Raw genomic sequence first — 20897 nt, 5'->3', positions numbered from 1 at the left:
TTTCTAGGACCATCATGATTTTAAAGTGTAACATACATGCATAGCCAGAAGAAAATAATCACATTCATCCTCACTGGTAGATGAAAGCAAATGATTTATTCTAAAGTGAATTTTGGATAAACTATCAATTAAAAATAAAGTCCAAACACAAACTACCTATTTATCTATCTTCGAATTAAAATTACACGGAAACAAATGACTAAATATAAGCTTGTATTTTTAATACGTAAAGTCTTATAAGCCAACATAAAAGTATAAGTAAAAATTATGAAAAGCTCCATACTATAGTATTTCTTTTTTAGGAAAAAAATTTATAATTTTGTCTTATAAGCATTTTGGGGAGGGAGTTTGGGGATTTAAAAAAAATTTTTTCCTATATTTATTTGCCACGTGACTAATTAATATAGTATTAATATAGAATTATGAAAAGGTTTTGAAGATTTAAAGTATGACACGTTACAAAAATTCACACTAGGGCTTCCCTGGTGGTGCAGTGGTTGAGAGTCCGCCTGCCGATGCAGGGGACACGGGTTCGTGCCCCGGTCCGGAAGGATCCCACATACTGTGGAGCGGCTGGGCCTGTGAGCCATGGCCGCTGAGCCTGCGCGTCTGGAGCCTGTGCTCCGCAATGGGAGAGGCCACAACAGTGAGAGGCCCGCGTACCGCAAAAAAAAAAAATTCACACTAATAAAGTGTTATCTCCTTAATCTCACAAGGCTTTCCCTCAGTTTAAGCAAGGATTTATTTGCTTAACTGATAAGTACTAATATCAAGTAAAAGTGTCATGTTATATCATCAATGCAAGTGATAATAAAATTTCACAGTATGATTTCATAAGCCCCATTTATTTTGAAACAATTAGCATGCTCAACTTATGTTTAAAAGTTGTTTCACATGTCATTTAAAGTAGTGAAATTCAAATAACTTGCCAAAGTGATTACAGATTCCCAGTCAAACCATTTGAAAAATTTGGCATCCAGAAATGTGCTTAAATTATCAGTCACAAGACCATCTGGCTTCGGGAGAAACTGGATCTATATTTCTAATGAGCATGTAAAAGATTAGCAGTTCTTCAGAAAATGTGTTCCTTGATGATATAAGTTAAATTTAAAGTATGAAAGTATTAAATCTTCACAGTTCTAGGTACACATTCCTGTCCAAAAAAAAAGGTTCTTTGTGTGCATAGCTATTTTGCACTTACATATTGATTAACATTATTGAATATTACTGCAGTTTCTCAAAGGTATATTGGAGAATAGGCTTATCCTGAGCTCCCTTTGTCATGTCAGAGAATAAAAATCATGCTTCTTGATTTGTGATGGGAATTGCTTTTCAATCAAGACCTCTCCCAAAATCAGTAAAGGGCCATATTGCATTTTAACCTATTAGCATAAAAAAGGAACTATACTATGCCCTGTCAGAACAACTAGAATATTTTACATTCATTTGTTTCTTCACACATTCATTTAAAATGATGAGCAGTTTAACCTTGAATCACACAGATTAGAATAGAGCAACAGAAATCTAATCTACACAGCTTCAATATTGAGGAACTCATAGTTGGAGCAGGTATTCATGATCATAAACCTAGAAAAATATGAAGGAAGCAATAGACCTAAGTCTACTAAAGTACTTTTCTTCAGGTTCACTTATAAATTTAATTCTCATAACTAGAAAGCAAAATATGTAAGCACTGTTTGCTTACAGTTTGTCTATCTTGCACTTTTAACAAATCTACAGATTGTTTCAAAGTGCTGAAATTCATTTTAGCTATTTCAGTTCAAATACAGCATTTGAATACTACCTCAAAGATAACAAGACGGTTAACTAAGAACAAAGAGACAGCACAGTAGAATCGGGGGCTGGGGGGGATTTTAATCAAAATACTGTATATTTGAGATTAACATGTAAGCAAAGTGACAATGAAAAGCAATGTTGGCCTCTCAGAAGAGAAAGGGAGAAAACTCTATAAATACAAGAGCTTATTCAACAAAACTCCAGAGAAAGAATAACAGTTGAACTAGTAATTAAAACAATACTGTCGGGCTTCCCTGGTGGCACAGTGGTTGAGAGTCTGCCTGACGATGCAAGGGACGCGGGTTCGTGCCCCGGTCCGGGAGGATCCCTACATGCCGCAGAGCGGCTGGGCCCGTGAGCCTTGGTCGCTGAGCCTGTGCATCTGGAGCCTGTGCTCCGCAACGGGAGAGGCCACAACAGTGAGAGGCCCATGTACCGCAAAAACAAACAGACAAAAAAACAATACTGTCTCTTAAAAGAAAGGTTACAAAACACAGGATATTCTGAAATGTAGTTATAGCACTAAAAGTAGCCACAAAGTCCATGACTTAGCTCATAAACTATCATAGCTCCAAAATCTTGGCACAGTTTTTAATATTTCTATTCTATAGCAATACACAGAAGAACAGAAACAACTCCTCCACCTCCCACATTTCCCATAAAATCCACCTCATATTTCCTCCTAAATGGATGAGAAAACTAAAGCATTTAAGAATAAAGGATTTCCTTGTGGTTCTATAGAGGTCAGATCTAGAATTCAGTTTTCTAATTTCTAAGATGATAATTTTTCACATCTGCAATGCCTCACTAAACATAGATATAGAAATCTAGCCTCAATAACAATAAGCAAAAAATAATTAAGACAGGTTAAATAAATGGTATTTGTCGATTCTTTGCCTCAAAGTGACTAAAGAACAAGCAACTTCCTTAACTAATGCCCCTCCCCTGAAAACCCTCCTGATAAACACTAAACAGTGAATATTCTTCAACATACTCAGGAGGTCGAGTGTCTGGTCCAAGATCTCGGTGTAAAGAAATCCTGTCACTTGCAAAAGCATTAAAACAGTGTTTTGCTTCTCCACGTTCTTTTTCCTTCTGCTCTTCAATACTTAAATTGGTTGTCTTGAATGCTTTGCCAGAAGCACCAGGTGCATTAGAATCCTGAGGCGGGCGGTCAAGAATGGGTTTCAGTTCTGCTGCTGTATAATATCCTTGCAAACAGGGTCTCTCACCAGCATCAATGTTTTGCCTGACAGGTGCTCCTATTTGCATTTTTGGCATTGCATCTTTAATATTGTTTACAGCTTCTAGCATTAAATCAAACATCTTGTTTTTGTTTTTCATGTTTCTTTCCATCCTTGATTCCTCTTTGGAATATTGAACACTTACTTCTCTTTGCATTAAAATCAAAAATATTATAAAGAAAAAAACTACTGCACCAAGTTTCCAGAACTTTTTATGGTAATGTCTTTTAAGATGTAGTTTTACTAGTCGTTTTAGGTGAGCCATTCTGACATTAAAAGCTTGTCACTTGACAAATAACAGTTACAGTTTCCTCTGTTACATATATTTTTTATCATAGATTTGCTGGCAAGAAGGTTTCCTTAAATTGCAATACCTATAAACAGAAATGACAGGTTAGTAGCTATTCATTCCTATAGGCATGGTTCACTTCATTCACTCAGCCAACAACTGAACATAAGCTATAAACAATGTACTCTTATGGTTAATAACAATACAAAGATATCTTGCCCTCAAGAAAATTACACTTCTGGAAGAACACAGTTGCTATCATTAACTATAATCTATCGGGGTTATAAAATATTAGAGACTTCTCTCCAGTAAAAAATACATTGTTAACTCTGCCTAATATCTGCCATATAATATGCATAAATGAGTTTTATAAATATATTTTGAGTTTTTTAAAAAAAATCTTAGCTCTGGGGCTTCCCTGGTGGTGCAGTGGGTGGGAATCTACCTGCCAATGCAGGGGACATGGGTCCGATCCCTGGCCCGGGAAGATTCCCACATGCCACGGAGCAACTAAGCCCGTGTGCCACGACTACTGAGCCTGCGCTCTAGAGCCCGTGCTCTGCAACAAGAGAAGCCACAACAATGAGAAGCCCGCGCACAGAACAAAAACCCAACACAGCCAAAAAAAAAAATTAAAACAAATAAATAAATAAATTTATTTTTTAAAAAAATCTTAGCTCAATAACCAAGGGGCTAAAGAACTTCATTAAGCTGATTGTAAAGAAAGGGGTAATCCATAAGAAAGCAAAGGTACACTAACAGGTACTGTCAGGCATACATCTAAAACTGTGGCTTTTAAGAAGTTCACCATCAACCTATGAACTTCAGCTAAATCAATTAAGATGATAAAGCAGTAAACTGGCATTCTCCAAAATCTGCTCACTTGATAGCACTTGTTGAATATAACAGCTATTTTCAATAACTCACACAAACACACACAAAAAAATAAGAAGAAATAGAAAAAAAATGGCAGTGAGCATCACTTGGAAGTGTCTCTAAAGAGGCAATAGAGATCATTAAGTTATAAAAGCAGTATCTGGTGCAACAAAATGCTGCTTGCAGTTGATCCTAAGAACAGAGCAGCATGTTTACCAAACCCTAGTATGGGACATCAGGAGCAAAAGAAACGAAAAATAAAAGAGGACATTGACTACTGCCTGAATCACAGTGAAGACGGACTTTCTTCATGATGTCTAAAAAAATGTACTGTGAAGGGTTCAGTACATGATTACATACCATGCACCATTATAGTCAGTCAAGTAATTAGCAGAGACAAAAGGGCAAGGAAAATGCCTTTGCTCCCTAACTCTAAACACATTTTAAGAAAAATGTCTATAGGAGTAAAAATTAACACTTTAACTTCTTTTCCAAAGTTATCACTAAATTTAAAATTTAGTGATATTACTAAATTTAAAATAAGAAAACCAAGTTCTGAGATGGATTCTCTGGTCTTTAGCAAAAAATTTGAAGCTGAATAAACAAAATAGGCAGAACTTGAAAACTTAGTTCTACATACTATTTCTAATTGGACTGCTCTATATGTTTTTAGTACAGACTGGATACTTTGGTTCCAACAGAGACCTCATTTATGATGTTTTGCCCATAAAAATGAGATTCCAATATTTCTGAGCTTTGGTTGCTTCAAGAGCCTCATGTAAGGATTAAAATGATCTCTTAAGATTTTAACATCATTTTAAGATATAATGTAAGGAGTTTCAGACCACACAATTGCGGTTATATCTTTTCCTACGTGTCAAATGTTGTGCTAGGCTATGGCTATTAAGGTACCTTAAAGGTAAGCTTCAAGGAGCAGAGGTCAGCATGAACGATGGCACTTCAACGGGCAACCACAAAGCAGCGTGATATGATGGAGACTAGGAAAGCACATGGAGGATATGAAGAAATGTGAGGGAAAATTTCCCAGCAATGACACCATTGAGCAGAATCTTGACAGATAAGCAATTTTTAGGCTGGTGGACAAGAGAGAGGAGAGAGAGGGAATGGTAGATGCAAAGGCATACGGCAAGAAAAGATGTGGTCAATCCTTGGGTACAGCAGAAGTGGAGGGCACAGGCAGGAAAGGGCAGGAGGTGAGGCTGGAAGGTCAGTTAAAGACCAGCTCACACAGTGAATTTGGAATCTACCAATTTTGTCCTGAATGAATAGAATGGAAAGTACTGAATGATTTTAAGGAAGGATTGTAATCATATTTATGTTTTAGAAAAATCACAGGTTCCTCGGCGCCAGTAAAGGTAATGTATACCAAAGAGTTGAGGGAAGCAGGAAGGATGGAGAGGGCTGACTCAAGAGAGTCCAAGAAATGAGATCGAATAGGACTTGGTGAGAGAAAGAGAAGAATGGGAGGTGGATGGGGAGAGTGATGACATTGACAAAGGCAGGGAATATAGGTAGAAAGATTTGGGATGGGATGTTCAATTTTGGTCATGACAAATTTGAGGTGCTGGTAGGGTTTCCAAGGTGAGTTCCCATGAGCAAAAAGATACATAGGACTGAAAATTAGGCAAAAGCTCTGTGCTAAAGATGAACTTTGACAGTCTTGGGGTACAAAAGAGTTCACCTACAGTATATAAAGTAAAGAAGGCCAGAGAAATAGCTACAATTAAGGGTTAGGGGAGGAAAAAAGAGAAACTGGAAAGAAAGAGCAAAAGGAATGAGAAAACAAAACAAAGGAGAATCAAGGGAGAATAGATTGTCAGATAATGTATCCATGTCAAGTGGATACAATCTACATCTTACCCTTGAGAGATGTTAATTGTTTGACAGTGGTTGATCTTTAAAAGTAAACTTCACGAGACCTGGTCCAATGGGCTTTAGTGCAAACCAGAAATGAACTTTGGCAGAGAATCCAATAGGCTAGTTGTAGTCATGCCCCCCAAGATCCTAGGGCTTAGGATTCAGGACACTTTCAGACTAATGGGGCAACAATGATCTAAGAGGTTCCAGGGAGATAAGGATGGCCAAAATGTTGAGTTTTCATAGGATAATGGTTCCCCAACTTATGAAATACAACCTGATCACCTTTCTCTCTTCTAATGGCCTACCCACAAATATGATTTCTGCATAAAATATTCATGCTTGGGGCTTCCCTGGTGGCGCAGTGGTTGAGAGTCCACCTGCCGATGCAGGGGACATGGGCTTGTGCCCCGGTCCAGGAAGATCCCACATGTCGCGGAGCGGCTGGGCCTGTGAGCCATGGCCACTAAGCCTGCGTGTCCAGAGCCTGTGCTCCGCAATGGGAGAGGCCACAACAGTGAGAGGCCCGCGTACCACACACACACACACACAAAAATATATATATATATTCATGCTTGACAACAGATAGATATAAATTAACTTATGTTCATCCCCCTTTCTCTCTCTGAGACAACCATCAAATATCCCCTTCTCCAGTGCTATTTAGTGATACTAAATTTCTTCAGTAGCCAGGATAAGCTAGATTAGGAATTTGAGAAGGAATGAGGTGGTCTCCTTAGAATGTTTTAACACAACATAGAACAGGAAAGAGTCCCGGGAAAGTATAGAGTAGAAGGAGATGACAGAACAAGATCTTTCTCTTTTTTAAAAAATAATTAATTAATTAATTTATTTGTTGGCTGCATTGGGTCTTCATTGCTGCGCGAGGGCTTTCTCTAGTTGCAGCAAGCTGGAGCTACTCTTCGTTGCGGTGTGTGGGCTTCTCATTGCAGTGGCTTCTCTTTGTTGCAGAGCACATGCTTTAGGGCATGCGGGCTTCAGTAGTTGTGGTTCGTGGGCTCTAGAGCACAGGCTCAGTAGTTGTGGCTCACGGGCTTAGTTGCTCCGTGGCTTGTGGGATCTTCCTGGACCAGGGATCGAACCCATGTTCCCTGCATTGGCAGGCAGATTCTTATCCACTGCACCACCAGGGAAGCCCCAGAGTAAGATCCTTCTACAGTAGTGATGGGTTTTCCAAAACATTTTATGCCAGAAATCATATCTGTGGGTAGGATGGGGAATTGGAAAGAAGGATTGAATTAATGAGGCCAGTGGAAGAGAGTTCTTTTCTAAGGATGCATTATAAACTAGAGGAGTTCATCAATAGGGTAATAATCCTATACTGTGTGCATGTTTATCTATTTAAGCGAGTCACTCAGTTAGGTTTTAATATAGGATATCTCTAATGAGAGAGTCAAGACAAGCTCATAAAGGACATGAATAGTATCTCCCTTACTCATGGTTGTTTTTTTTGGCACTTCACAATGTTGGTGACGTAATGGGTACCCAATAAATGTTTGTTGACTAGAAAAGGGATGAAAGAAGACCAAGCTTTCATTTACTATCAGAAATAGTTAACTTTTGTTAAATGTTGATTAGGTCCCTGATACTTTAACACTTACTACATAAGTTCTCTTTTAGTCTTTCCAACAATCTTGCAAAGTTTATGCTATTCCCATTTTACTGACAAACATTGAGAGCCAAGTAGATTGAGTGGCTTGGCCAAGGTCATTCAGTTTAAGTGGAAGACCAGCATTTCCCCAACTGTATTCCAACTCAGGTCTGATGTAAAATCCTGAGATTTTCACTGAAGTTGTCTGAAGTAAGGTCTTTATAAAGGAGTCAAGAATCGATGCTATAAATGTAAGGAAGTAAGGGGAAAACCTAGGAGAAAAAAACTACAGACAGCCTCACATCACCTCAAGTGAGGTTTTCTGGACAAATGAGTTAAAAAAAAGAAAAAAAAACTATTTTCAGAGCATGTTTTTGGAAATAAAGATCGAGGAGGATGAGACTGTAGATTTTGACAATGGCGGGTTAAGAAACTGAGACTGCTTAGCGGTAGAGTCTACTAAAGTAGGAACATGATGCTTTGCTTTTTTCAGATTATTTCTAAGGGAATAATTTTATTTTATTGATTGCTGATCAGTTGAAGATTCCAACATAGATCCCCCAGGGACTGTGTATGACTTTTCTTTGCTGCTAATGTACAATATCAGCCTTCCATTAATGATAAATTACACTCAACATTAAGCATCTCCATCAGTGGTCTTCAATTCTGGATACACATGAACAGAAAGCTCTTTAAAACTGCAGTGCCTTAGGCCCCATCTCTACAGAATTTGATTTATTTTTATTATTTATTTATTCGTTTATTTTTGACAATTGTGGCTTTTATTGAGAGGAAGGAACTCCAGCTGTTTGGATCACTATGTATTATTAAAAAGAGACTTTTTAAAACTTTTTTCGTAGCTTTACTGAAGTGTACATGATGCACAAGTTGTACATATTTAAAGTATACAATTATTTTTGTTGTTCTAGGGATGAGGCTTAGGCCCTGCTTTTGTTGTTATTTTCAACTCTCCATATAATTCTAAAGGGTGGCAAAGGTTAAGCATCACTGGTTCAGGTAACAGGACTTTGGGCAAAATTAGCACCTGATGAGAAAAGAACTACATCTGGATCTAGAGACTGTCATACAGAGTGAAGTAAGTCAGAAAGAGAAAAACAAATATCGTATATTAACGCATGTATGTGGAACATAGAAAGGTGCTACAGATGAACCGGTTTGCAGGGCAGAAATTGAGTCACAGATGTAGAGAACAAACGTATGGACACCAAGGGGGGAAAGCAGTGGGGGGTGGGGGTGTGATGAATTGGGAGATTGGGATTGACATGTATACACTGATGTGTATAAAATGGATGACTAATAAGAACCTGCTGTATAAAAAATAAATAAAATTAAATTTAAAAAAAAGAAAAGGACTGCATCTAACCAAAGGCAACCACATTATTAATTTCTAATACTCCAAAGACAGGTTTTCAAAATAAACTCTTGATGTAAACTAAGGAAATTATTTTGACACGGAGGGATAAGATAAAAAATCCAAAGCAAGAATGACCCAAGGATTCCTGAAAAGTCTAAGGGATTAACTGCTGATATAAATGAGGCATTGAGGTTATATTCCAAATTATGATGTTGTAAAATCATTTTTAAAATATTTTATTCCCATCATAAACATGGAAAAACTGAGACTCTGAACAATAAAAGACATAATCCAAATTAATTAATTAATGAGATAATCCTAATTAATTAACTAGGATTCTTTATTTCTATTCCTGGGAATAATACCATGTTCCTAGACCACACTACTTGCCAAACTTGAAGACCATATAAAAACAGCAGAAAGAGAAAAACAAATACTGTATGCTAACACATATATATGAATCTAAAAAAAATGGTCATGAAGAACCTAGGGGCAGGACGGGAATAAAGACGCAGACCTACTAGAGAATGGACTTGAGGACACGGGGAGGGGGAAGGGTAAGCCGGGACAAAGTGAGAGAGTGGCATGGACATATATACACTACCAAATGTAAAAGAGATAGCTAGTGGGAAGCAGCCGCATAGCACAGGGAGATCAGCTCCGTGCTTTGTGACCACCTAGAGGGGTGGGATAGGGAGGGTGGGAGGAAGGGAGACGCAAGGGGAAAGAGATATGGGGACATATGTATATGTATAGCTGATTCACTTTGTTATAAAGCAGAAACACACACATCATTGTAAAGCAAATATACTCCAATAAAGATGTTAAAAAAAAAAAAAGAAGAAAAACAGCCAGTGAAACAAAACTAATCTCTCCAAAACCAACTTCTAATTGGATTATTAAGTTTGAGAATTAAAAGACTCAGCACAACAGCAAGCTCAGGATATTTGCACATTAGAAATGTTGTATTTGCACATTAGAAATGATTAGCAGACAAAGGGTTTGTTCTTCTTGTATTCTTTCTAAAATCTTTAAACATGCCTATCCAAAATGGTCAATTGCTAATTATAAAAGATCACATTCGCAGAAGAAGAGAAGGGAATACCATGAAATAGTTTTTTAAAACTAGAAAAAAAAAATTAAAATTCGGAGATTTTCTAAATTCCAAATCCCTATAAATGTCTAAAGTTAGAATAAAATTCAGAGAACTTCTGGTCTTAAAAAATATTAATCTATACCTTAGTATATATGTAGACATTACAAAAAGGCATTAATAATAAATAAAGATATCCACAAAATGATACTTTGAAAGGTTAAAACAATATGCACCATTCTAACAGTCTGTGAGACTGGGTTAAAATCAATGAATTGTTCTCAGGAGTAAAAATATGCTTCCATCTGAACAGAAAAAACCCAAAATCTCATAAGTTAAGATAATATAACTACAAAACTGTGCTTCCAGGTATCTGGACCATGGCTTCTTAAACTATGATGTGGCAGTAAATCATCTGGGGATATTGTTTAAATGAATATTCAGGTGGGAAAACATCAAGATAAGATCCATCATCCATCATTATAGTCATGATTGTCCTTCCACATGAAAAAGCACACACTGCAAGATTAGTTGTTAGTTTAATTTTAAAATTCCACCTAAAAAAATCTTCTAAAGCAGTGAAATGTAGAACTTCATAACTGCACATGAGAGTAACATTTAATACAATAAGCGGACAGTGGTTCTTTCCATTTCTTGTTTCTGTGTTTGTGACAATAAACATTTACAACTCCAGGGATTTAAGGTCTGGTTCCAGTTGAATTTAATTGGCACAAAGCCTAATTGTTATGTGAAACTTACTTACAACTTGAGTTAAAGCATGCTGTAAAGACTTAAGAATAACTACACAAAGCAAGAAATTACAAAATTACACCCTCAAATCACAGTGTAGATTGTAGATTAACAAAAGTACACTACTGTGAATTAATACTCATTGGATCTTTCCCCTGTATTATCATCTGGATTTTCTAACTGAATTTAAAAACAAAACAAAACAAAACTTGCCTTGATAATAAACCCTTAAGTACTTGGGCAGAAATTTTAAGTGCCCCTCATCTGCTGGTGAAAATGTTAGGGAATTGTGGAGTGGTAGGAAGTCATTTCTGTTTGTATTTATTGATGGGATCAAATTTCATGGTGATTTGCTACTGTGGTTTGTTAGTTTTGATTATGTTTTAGTCCACGTTCACATTCTCGCCAACAATTCTGAGAGGAAGTAACTTCCGGATGTATGACAAGTGACAAACACTGATGCAAAGCAAACCACATTGAGAAAGCCGCACGCAGCGGACATACCTCAAAGATCCCAGCTAAAGATCAAGTAAAGCTGCTCTGCGTGGCTGGAAAATGCCACCAGCAGCCAACTAAATGCATGAAATTGTCATAAAGTAGGATGACTTTTGTCATAAAGTAGGACGACTTCTGAACCTAGGTATCCTCAGGTTATGAGACAAAAAGCCTAGTGACAGATTTGACTTCCAGCAACTGTAAGGCACAGGTTAATAAGGAAAAGGGCATAGTCTGACATCCAGCTTCTCAGCCACACCTGGTCAGATAAATATCTCCATTAACTTTATCTTAGGTGAAACGTTGTAGACGGGATCTTGATTTGTGGACCAGCCAATCTATCTTTTCAGTTTGGAAGAAACAAGTAATTACAGAGCTACACTTACCCATGGGGGTAACAGGGTAAGTGGGGAGGGAGGCTCACATACTATCTCCTGCCACATCTGCACCTATGAATGAATTTCACATAACATATAAAAGATATACTATATTATTTATGGCATACTAGAGGGTAGAGGAATTTTTCCTCTACTGGAGTGATTCCAGGGGTTCCACAGATTGTCCACTTAACTGATTTTTCCCCCAGGCAGAAGCACTGCATTTTGAAAGATCTGTCCGTCTAACTATTTACCTTGAAACATAGTTGATGGCTTTGGATTAGTAAGGAGACAGAAACTACATAGTGATTTGAACAAGGAAAGTTTTATCTATCATTAAGAGAGGACTGGAGTAACAGGGAATTGGCTAGTAAGAGTTAACAAGAATGCTGAAGAACACAGGAGTGGTAGATATAAGGGGCAACCACCACCCCTAAGGCTGAGATGAAGGCCCAAGGAAGAACCATCCCTTCTTGAGGGCTGAGATCCAGAGATCTTAATGGAGATGGCAGAGCACTGGCTCCCTGATGGTGGAAGAGTCACAGAGATGCCTTACTGGTGATACTCCCTCTGGATCCTGGAAGAAGCCACTCAGAGAGAGATGTCAAACCCTGGAACTTGCTAGGTGCTGAGGAAAACTGCTGGCTGCTGATGGAGTTGGAAAGCTGTCCTCTGTAGGAGTCTAGTGCACTTTCATGTGCATCTTGGGCCAGTGTAGCTCCAGGCTGGTACCTGAGATAAAAGCTGGGCAGCGGGCTCCCTAGACACCCAGTGCTGTGGGGCTCCCAGTGTGTACATGCGTAGGGCTAAAGAAAGAGTATGGGGAATGGTGATCTCGGCTGGGAATAGGTCCATGATGTCTGTGGCTCCAGCCAGTACACAAATCAATCTCTGGAGAAAGTGCAGGGGGCAAGAAGGTGCCAGCTCCAGAGGAAGCCGTGCCGTGCAGTTACCTAGCACTGGAGAAAACCATGTGGGGCAGTAGAGGAAAAGTATGCCCAGCAAGAACCTGGCTAGTGAGCCACCCTGAAACCAGGAAGAGAAGCTCCTTCTACCTCCAGTGTCCCTCCAGTGTCCTCTACTGAAAAGGCTCAGGAGAAATATTTACAGGGCCCAGCTCCATCATTACAAGCAGGCAAACAGAATGACTTTGGAGCTGAGAGAAAATAATTGATAAGCAGCACAGTCTGCCCTTTTGATGACTCAGCCTCTCTGCCACACATCTGAACTCCTGGACAATAACAAAGTAATTGTTATTTACTATCTCCTGCCACATGTACACCTATGAATGAATTTATATTCCGCCTAACAAGACGCAAGCATCCTTCTCACCAGTGAAGGGGAGACCTCAAAATGAGGAGACACAGAGGGCCAACAGCCATTGCATCCATTGTTGTGACTATGTGAATTACTTCTCAGATTCTGTCACAGTCCCACCTAATATTCTGTCACCTAAAGACTAAACTGTAACCTCTAACAACTTCTATGTAATATTTTTTTAAAAAGAAAATGGGGGGACTTCCTTGGTGGTCCAGTGGTTAAGAATCCACCTGCCAATGCAGGGGACATGGGTTCAAGCCCTGGTTCGGGAAGATCCCACATGCTGCGGGACAACTAAGTCCGTGGCACCAAGTCCGTGCACCACAACTTCTGAGTCCATGCTCTAGAGCCCACGAACTGCAACTACTGAAGCCTGCGTGCCTAGAGCATGTGCTCACAACAAGAGAAGCCACTGCAATGAGAAGCCCACGCACTGCAATGAAGAGTAGCCCCTGCTCGCCACAACTAGAGAAAGCCTGCGTGCAGCAACGAAGACCCAGTGCAGCCAAAAAAATAAAAAAATAAAATAAAATGGGAAGGAAAGAATAAAATTAGTAGCATATACAAATAAACACATACATATAAAAAGCAAAGGAAAAATGTGCAAAGCTACTACAATCCTCATTTATCTAATTGGCCACAAGGCCATAACTGATATCTATGTCTTCCTCCTTCCACTACCCATTCTGAATTTACCCTGTCCTCAGGCATTCCATGCTGTTGATGTGGGCAGAAAAGGCAAATCCATATCCAGAATATTTGTCTATTTTAATGAGGAAAAATCTGCTCCCTCGATGGAAAATGTCATATCTAATCAACCTGCCACCCAGTGGCTGGCTGGTGCCTGTTGGCACTCCATGTTGGCTTCTCATTGACTAGGAGGAACTCAGCAGTAGTGCTAGCAAGGTCAACTTTAGAAAGAAGAAGTCCATGTTGCTTAACCCATGCACACATAGCCTCCACTTCTGCCACCATGGCCACTATTCATGGGCTCACTGAATAAGCATTGGAGTGGCTGGGAGAAAGGCTGACTGACATCCACAGAGTGTGTAATTTTGCCCACTTGATTATTAAGAGCAGTAGATGTCTTATGGTAGGCATTAAGATGGGACATGAATTTCTTCAGGGTCTACTCTTTTTGAAAGGTCCATCCTCATACCTCTTCCTCAAAATTCCTTGTCACCAATCTTCCAACCCTGTTCCTCCCAAGTCCCTGACCACACAGTCAAACCATTAGGAACTGCCCATGGCCCATTATATATCTTTACTTCTGGCCCTCTCTCATTCCAGATATTGTATACAAATCCTATCTACTATTCAAAATTCTGCTGACTGGGAGAATTTTCCTTCTCCACTGTCCTTCACGATTACTCATGAGTAGGACTGTAGTGTTGCAGCCGTCCACTCTTGAATGGTACCAGAATAACCTGTAGACTCCTCTGTAAACCAGGCTTGAGGTTTTCTTCTTCTATCAACTAGACTAAGGAAATCCTCAAGAGGCCAAAGGCATGGGTTGGAGGAAAAGAGGCAATACAGCAGGAGTTGCTATCAAAGGAGTCTGAGTCATTTGCTTGTACAACTTACTTGTACTTTCCAGAGCTGCCCAAGCTCTGCCTCTTACATACTACTGGGGCCCAGGGCAGGCCTCCCCCAAAATATGCCTCAATGGCATACATCCAATGCAAGAAGGACACTTTGACCTTCCTGTCTCCCAGAAAGCAGGAAATAAATCTCTCATGTGAACGGCACACTCCCTGCATCTGGAGGTAGAAGGACAACTTTATCGCCAGAGACAGGGAATTTGGGGCCAAGAAGCTTGTATTTAAAAAAAAAAAAGCACTTTGTTACTTCTTTAATTTACTACTCCAAGCCCAAACTCTGTTTAGATTCTTCACTAAGCACCCAAAGCCTAAGTTTCTTTGTCCTGTCAATTCCTCACAAATTTATTGTTCGTCTAAAAAGTATAAAAGCTGCCTGCTCTGGCCACTTCTTAGGTCCCATTTGCTATGAGAGCTTCATGCACACAAATTAAAATGTGTTTCTTTTATTCCTGTTAATCTCTCTTGTGTCAGTTTTATTATTAGTCCAGCCACAGAATTCAAGAGGAGTAGAGGGGGATATTTCCCCCTCCCCAACAATACCATGTCCACTTGTTGGTAGACTGCTGCTGGGCATGGCCAACCTTGTGGCCAGGTAGGTCAGACAACACCCAGTTAAAGATGAGAAGCCCGGTCCACATGATAAACTGACACCCCATGGTCATGTGTTCAGGATCTACCTGGTAGCAAGCCAAAAGCAGTTTGTCAAAGGGTGAATAGTTAGCTGAAGAAGTCAGAGATTTTCTTCAATATCTCAGAGATCTGCATTGTGATTCTGCTATTGGTTCTAGCCAGAGGCTCTGTGCAGAATCCCTATTTGCTACAGACACTTAGAGAATCATTGAATCTGCTATATCTTAAAGCCAAATAGGTAGCACAGCATGCACTGTGTCCTGGACTTGCTGCACAGCCTTCTCTTGCTCTGATCATCATTCAAAACCAGCAGTCCTATGGGTTACTCTGTAGATAGGTTGAAGGGGCACGTTCAAATGTAGTATACATCACTTCCAAAATCCAAAAGGGCCTTTTGAGCATAGGGACCACTGAATATCCAGAAATGTTACTGAAGTGCTCTTGAATTTTTGTGGGCTGGATTATTACCCTTTGGTTCTCATATGCTTTACTAAGCTATCTAAAGTACTTGCTACTTTCTGCTCATTGGATACAATCAACATGATATCATCAATAGTAGGGCAGTGTGATGTTTTGTGGAATGTTGGGATGATTAAGATTTCTAGAACAGAAGAACTAACCTGACCCTGAGGCAAAACTGTGACAAAATATGGTTGGCCCTGCTAAATAAAAGCAAATTGCTTTTAAAGAGGGGATATATGTATACGTGTAACTGATTCACTTTTTGTTGTACAGCAGAAACTAACACAACATTGTAAAGCAACTGTACTCCAATAATAATTAATTTTAAAAAAAGGCAAATTGCTTTTGGTAGTCCTGGTAAATTCATAAAGTCAATAGCCGCACACCAAAAGCCCGGGGCTGTGTTGATTTGATCAAGTAAAGACGTTGTATCTGGGTCAGCAACTACAGTTGATCCTTGGACAACACAGCTTTGAACTACGTGAGCCCACTTACACGTGTATTTTTTCAATAGTAAATACTACAGTATTATGTGATCTGAGTTTGGCTGAATTTGCAAATGCAGAGCTGCCAATACAGAGAAACTACATAGTTGGAAGGCCGACTATAAATTATATTCAGATTTTCAACTGCTCGGAGGGTTGGTGCCCCTAATCCCCACATTGTTCAAAGGTTAGCTGTATAGTATTTGGAATCGGCCAATGATTAGGTTTATGATAGTCCAGTCATTCTCTAAGATCCATCCAACTTCTATACAGACCAAATAAGTGAGGTAAATGGAGACATGACAAACATCACAAGTCTTATTTCAAATCTTTGATGGTGGCATTAATCTCATCAATTCCCTCCAGGATACGGCATTACTTCTGATCTACTGTCTTAGAAGGGAGAAGTTCTAAGGTCTTCCTCTTAGCTCTCCTTCCACAGTGGTCCTAGATCCATAGTTTAGAGAGCAAATATAGGGATTCTGCCAATTATCTTGTATGTCTATTCCAATTATACTTTAAGAAACTGGGGAAATAAGCACAGAGTGGATCTTCTGACCACCTGGGCACACTGTGAGTCAGGCTTGAGCTAAGACTCCATCTATTCCTTGGCCACTCTAAATCCCCATTTTGACTAGTGGACCACAAGGATACTTTGGGGCCTCAGGAATAAAGTATGAAAGTTCTGATTATTTCCTTTTCCCCAAAGTGCAATCTAACAAATGGCTACAGGTCCCTTTGGGGAAGGCTTAAAGGAGGGTTTATGGTGTATGCTTGAGGCAGTGATGCAGTGCTCTTGCTCAAGGGGAACAGGCCTCCACTTCAATCAAATGACTCTGGATCTGTGAACTGACTTGGGTTTGGAAACTGGATGAAAGGTCATGACTCTCAACTGTGGCAACTAAAGTCAACTTTTTTGCTACCAGATCTAGACTTTTTCCTGTTATATACACGAAGTGACACTGGAGACTGCCATCTATTTCATTTCATTCATTACCTGCCACGAGAAGTCTGCTGATGAATTTACCTTAGACTTTACCCACAGAACCATCTGTGGGCCAACGCCTTCTGATTACACCTATGTCCCTGCTTTCCATTATTGTACAGGTAACCTACTTCATCTGTGCTGGTTAAGTGCTGCCACTTGGTTTCTGCTACTATGGGATCCCACCACCTTCGCTGAAATCAGGGAGCCAATTTTCAATGGGCTACCAAGGAGAGCAGCTACAGAATTTTTTCACCAGTGCAGGGGTTCCCTCATTGTTTTTTCTCAATACTTTAATGACGGAAGTGTGTACTGGGCCTTGTCATGGAATATAGGTAGAAGATGGGTGTACAAGTTGCATACAATAAATCTAGTCAAACATTCCTTTTTTGAAGGAGTCCCAAAACTCACAAGTAGTAGACAATGTCTGTCCACTCATTCTCCTTTTGAGGCCTCATAGCATTAAGGGATACGGGAGCAGGGGAGTAAGATTGCTTGCTCAAATTGCTATCACTTTGCATTCACCTTTCTATAGGTTTATGCACAGCTCATTGAGTAAATGCTCATTCTCCACCTCTCAACTTGCATTCCCCTCTAGAAAGTGTCAGCAAACTTTCTGTAAAGAGCCAAATAGTAAATATTTTTTGCTCTGTGGGCCATATGGTCTCTATTGCAACTGCTCAACTCTATTTTTGTGGTGCAAAAGCAGCTATAGACAATACATAAATGAAAAGGCATAGCTGGTTCTAATAAAATTTTGTTTACAAAAACAGGTAGTAGACTGAATTTGGCCCAAGGGCTGTAGTTGCCAATCCCCCAGTCTAGAAATTCAAAAAGACTCCCATCTCAACATTTATATATTTCCCTTACTTATCCCTTCTCCATTAGCTGCCACATCCCCAGATATAAAAGAACAAAATATATTCTCCACAAATCCATAACATTATTTTTTTATTTATGCACAAAAGCAATGTCTGCCTTTAAGATTAGGGTAGACATGTGCCTAATTTGAAGCACACAATATCCTGCCACTGACCCAGTTACCATCTGAAATTTCTGCATTACCCACTCCTCATGGTTAAAGTATGAAAAGACCCTTTTAATATATGTTTCAGTTGGAAATAAACCAATGTCAGGCTAAACTTTAATTTTTCTTTCAACAGCTGGCCTCAAGTAGGATAATTTTCATCAGGACCATACCTAGACAATTACCACACACTGAGGCCTATGAGACACATGCTGAATGCCAAGCTCCACATAGGGAAGGGAGAGGTACCTAATTCTGTGGGATTTGTACTTAATTCTTTAGGCAAAGGGGAGAGGCCTTAATGGATTTTAAGCAGGGTGATGACCTAATCAGAACTGAAATTTAGAATGACTGTTCTTGAAGCTGTGCTGAATATGGAATTTTTTTCCTCAGGGGAGGGGGGTGGGGAGACCAGAGAGGAGGCTAGAGGCGATTAGGAAGCTATTAAGAGCAATCTAGGTGAGAGAGGAGTAGAAGGGGTGTGGAGGCTTGGGATATGATTTGGAAGGTAGAGTTAGCTGAACTCAACAAATAAATCAGTGTGGAGGCTGAGGATGCTGTTAAATTATAAAGTGTGTTAAATATGGGTTCTTGACTTGTTGAAAAGGACCAGCTAATGACATGCTCTCTACTCTGGATTATCTGCAGAGGTAGACCTGGAGCTAAAATAATGGAGCAAGAAGCCATGAACATGAACACTAAAGGAGGTGATGACAAAGTTCAAAAAGATGAGTCATTTCTGAAAAAACAAAGGTCATGGTCAAAAGCTCAAAGACAACAATTTGCATTAGAAACCCTCTCTGCACTATTAATTGTCCTCCAGAAGGGCCCACTTACTACCAGGTGTGCTTTTACCCTTTACTCTTATCCCATTTGATGCAGAATTATCAAACATGCAAGGTCTCACACTACTCCAGTCTCCGTCAAGGTATCAATCAGGTATGAGAATAACTTCTAGAAATTTATCCCACTGATATGCTGGTACTCAAGTGAAATGACAACGTGTAAGCTTGCACATTAAAGCATTTTTTGTTAATATCAAAAGGTTGAAACAGCCTACAACTCTACCAAAAGGGAACTAGATAAATAAATTATGATAGAGTCCTATGATGGAACAGTATGCCAAGTTAAAAACAAAGAAGCAACTTTATATGCTGATATGGTGTTAACTCCACAATAATTAAATGAAAAAAAAAGCAAGATTTATTTGCATTTCAAAAACAGAGAAAATATATATTGTTTTTGTTTAAAAAAAAAAAAAAAAAAGCATTGGTTGCCTCCAGAGAGGAAAACAGTGAATCAGAGGGCAGCAAGGAAAGGAAAAGGGCTACTGGGGCTGGGGGTGGGGGGGTGGGGGTGGGGGGTTCCATACATATTAGGGAGTAAATAAACTCCAGAAGTCAATGTATCTAAGAAATACGAACTCCGTCAGAAATGTCAGCAAAGAAAAATCCCAAACAATTGCTGTGGAACAGGACTAGAAAGCAATAGTCCAAATAGAAACAAGAGGACAGAGAGTTCCAGGAAGGGACCCGTAAATCTGATAGGTCTGATTATGTGGAAAAATCTTACTGAGAAAGGGTTGGATTATATAGAAATAGAAATTCATACATGGAAAAACTAGGCACATTCTCTTTTCTTAAGTGAGTTTATTATTAACTCCACGATTTTAAAAAATTCTACAAGTAAGGAACCATGTTCATAATACACGTGCTTGGCTCAGCAGTGAACAAGATTTACACAATAATAAATACATACTAAAATGCAAACGAAATGTGAGAATTATACTGTGACATCTATTGGGAAGTCAAGAAAGGGAGGGCAAAGGGTATGTGTGTGAAAAAGCTTAATATTTATCTACCATAATGGTCAGTCAGTAGGTAATGTCAAATATTGATACATTAAGAAATAGCAGTATAAACATATTATTTCAAAAGGTAAATATGGAGAGAAACATCTAAAAGAGGTGAAAGTGGTTGCCTTTACACAGCAGGACTGGGGGAGATGAGGGTTGAGTGGATTTCTGTTGCTGTTGTAAAATGTTTAATAGTCTTACTTAATTTTATTTACATATAAGTCAGGGGGAAGTACAGGATTTGGAATGAGACTGCTTAGATTTGAATCTTGGCTCTGACATTTCACTAGCCTTGTAGATAGAGGCAAATTACTTTTTCAATTTTCCTATCTCTAAAGTAGAGGAAAAATAATATGCACCTCATAGAGCAGCTTTGAAAATTAAATGATTAATTCATGTAAGTTGCTTAAAATATGCCTGGCACATAACTGCTCAGTAGTAAAACAGTAACTAGGGACTAATACTTATTAAGACAATAAATATTAACTACTGTTACTTGATAAAAATATAAAGGTGTTAATAACTAAAATCTATTTTTTAAACATATGAGCCACATATTAAATTCTGCTCCTTTTGTGAGGAAACTTTTTTTTTTTAAGTTAATACTCCCAGGTACTAAGTAGGACTTTATTTCTTTAGGTTACAATCTTCACTTTAATCCATAGTTGGAAGGGGGAGAAGACCCATGAAAAATTCCAGTCATAGTAAGAGCTTAAATTGGAATCTGAAGATAAATTTTAGTTAGA

General features: G+C 39.0%; 1 protein-coding gene and 1 long non-coding RNA gene across 3 annotated transcripts in view; both read right to left on the bottom strand.

Annotated features, from left to right (window-relative positions):
- GALNT3 (polypeptide N-acetylgalactosaminyltransferase 3) overlaps nt 1–20897 on the bottom strand; it is a 45478-nt gene that overhangs the window by 18233 nt on the left and 6348 nt on the right. For both annotated transcript variants that reach the window (XM_060151467.1, XM_060151468.1), the window contains exon 2: nt 2792–3415. In XM_060151467.1, coding sequence (XP_060007450.1) covers nt 2792–3306 — 515 coding nt within the window. In that variant the 5' untranslated portion in view covers nt 3307–3415. The remainder of the gene's footprint in view (nt 1–2791; nt 3416–20897) is intronic.
- LOC132521793 (uncharacterized) lies at nt 12093–12979 on the bottom strand. Its single transcript, XR_009540961.1, has 2 exons — nt 12842–12979; nt 12093–12363 (listed from the first exon to the last, which is right to left on the bottom strand). It is a non-coding gene; the product is annotated as an uncharacterized LOC132521793 (long non-coding RNA).

This window comes from Lagenorhynchus albirostris, chromosome 6 (assembly GCF_949774975.1).
Source record: "Lagenorhynchus albirostris chromosome 6, mLagAlb1.1, whole genome shotgun sequence".
Taxonomy (NCBI): Eukaryota; Metazoa; Chordata; class Mammalia; order Artiodactyla; family Delphinidae; genus Lagenorhynchus; species Lagenorhynchus albirostris.
The sequence above is the reverse complement of the archived record's forward strand: the minus strand, read 5'-3'. Positions and strand labels throughout refer to the sequence as shown.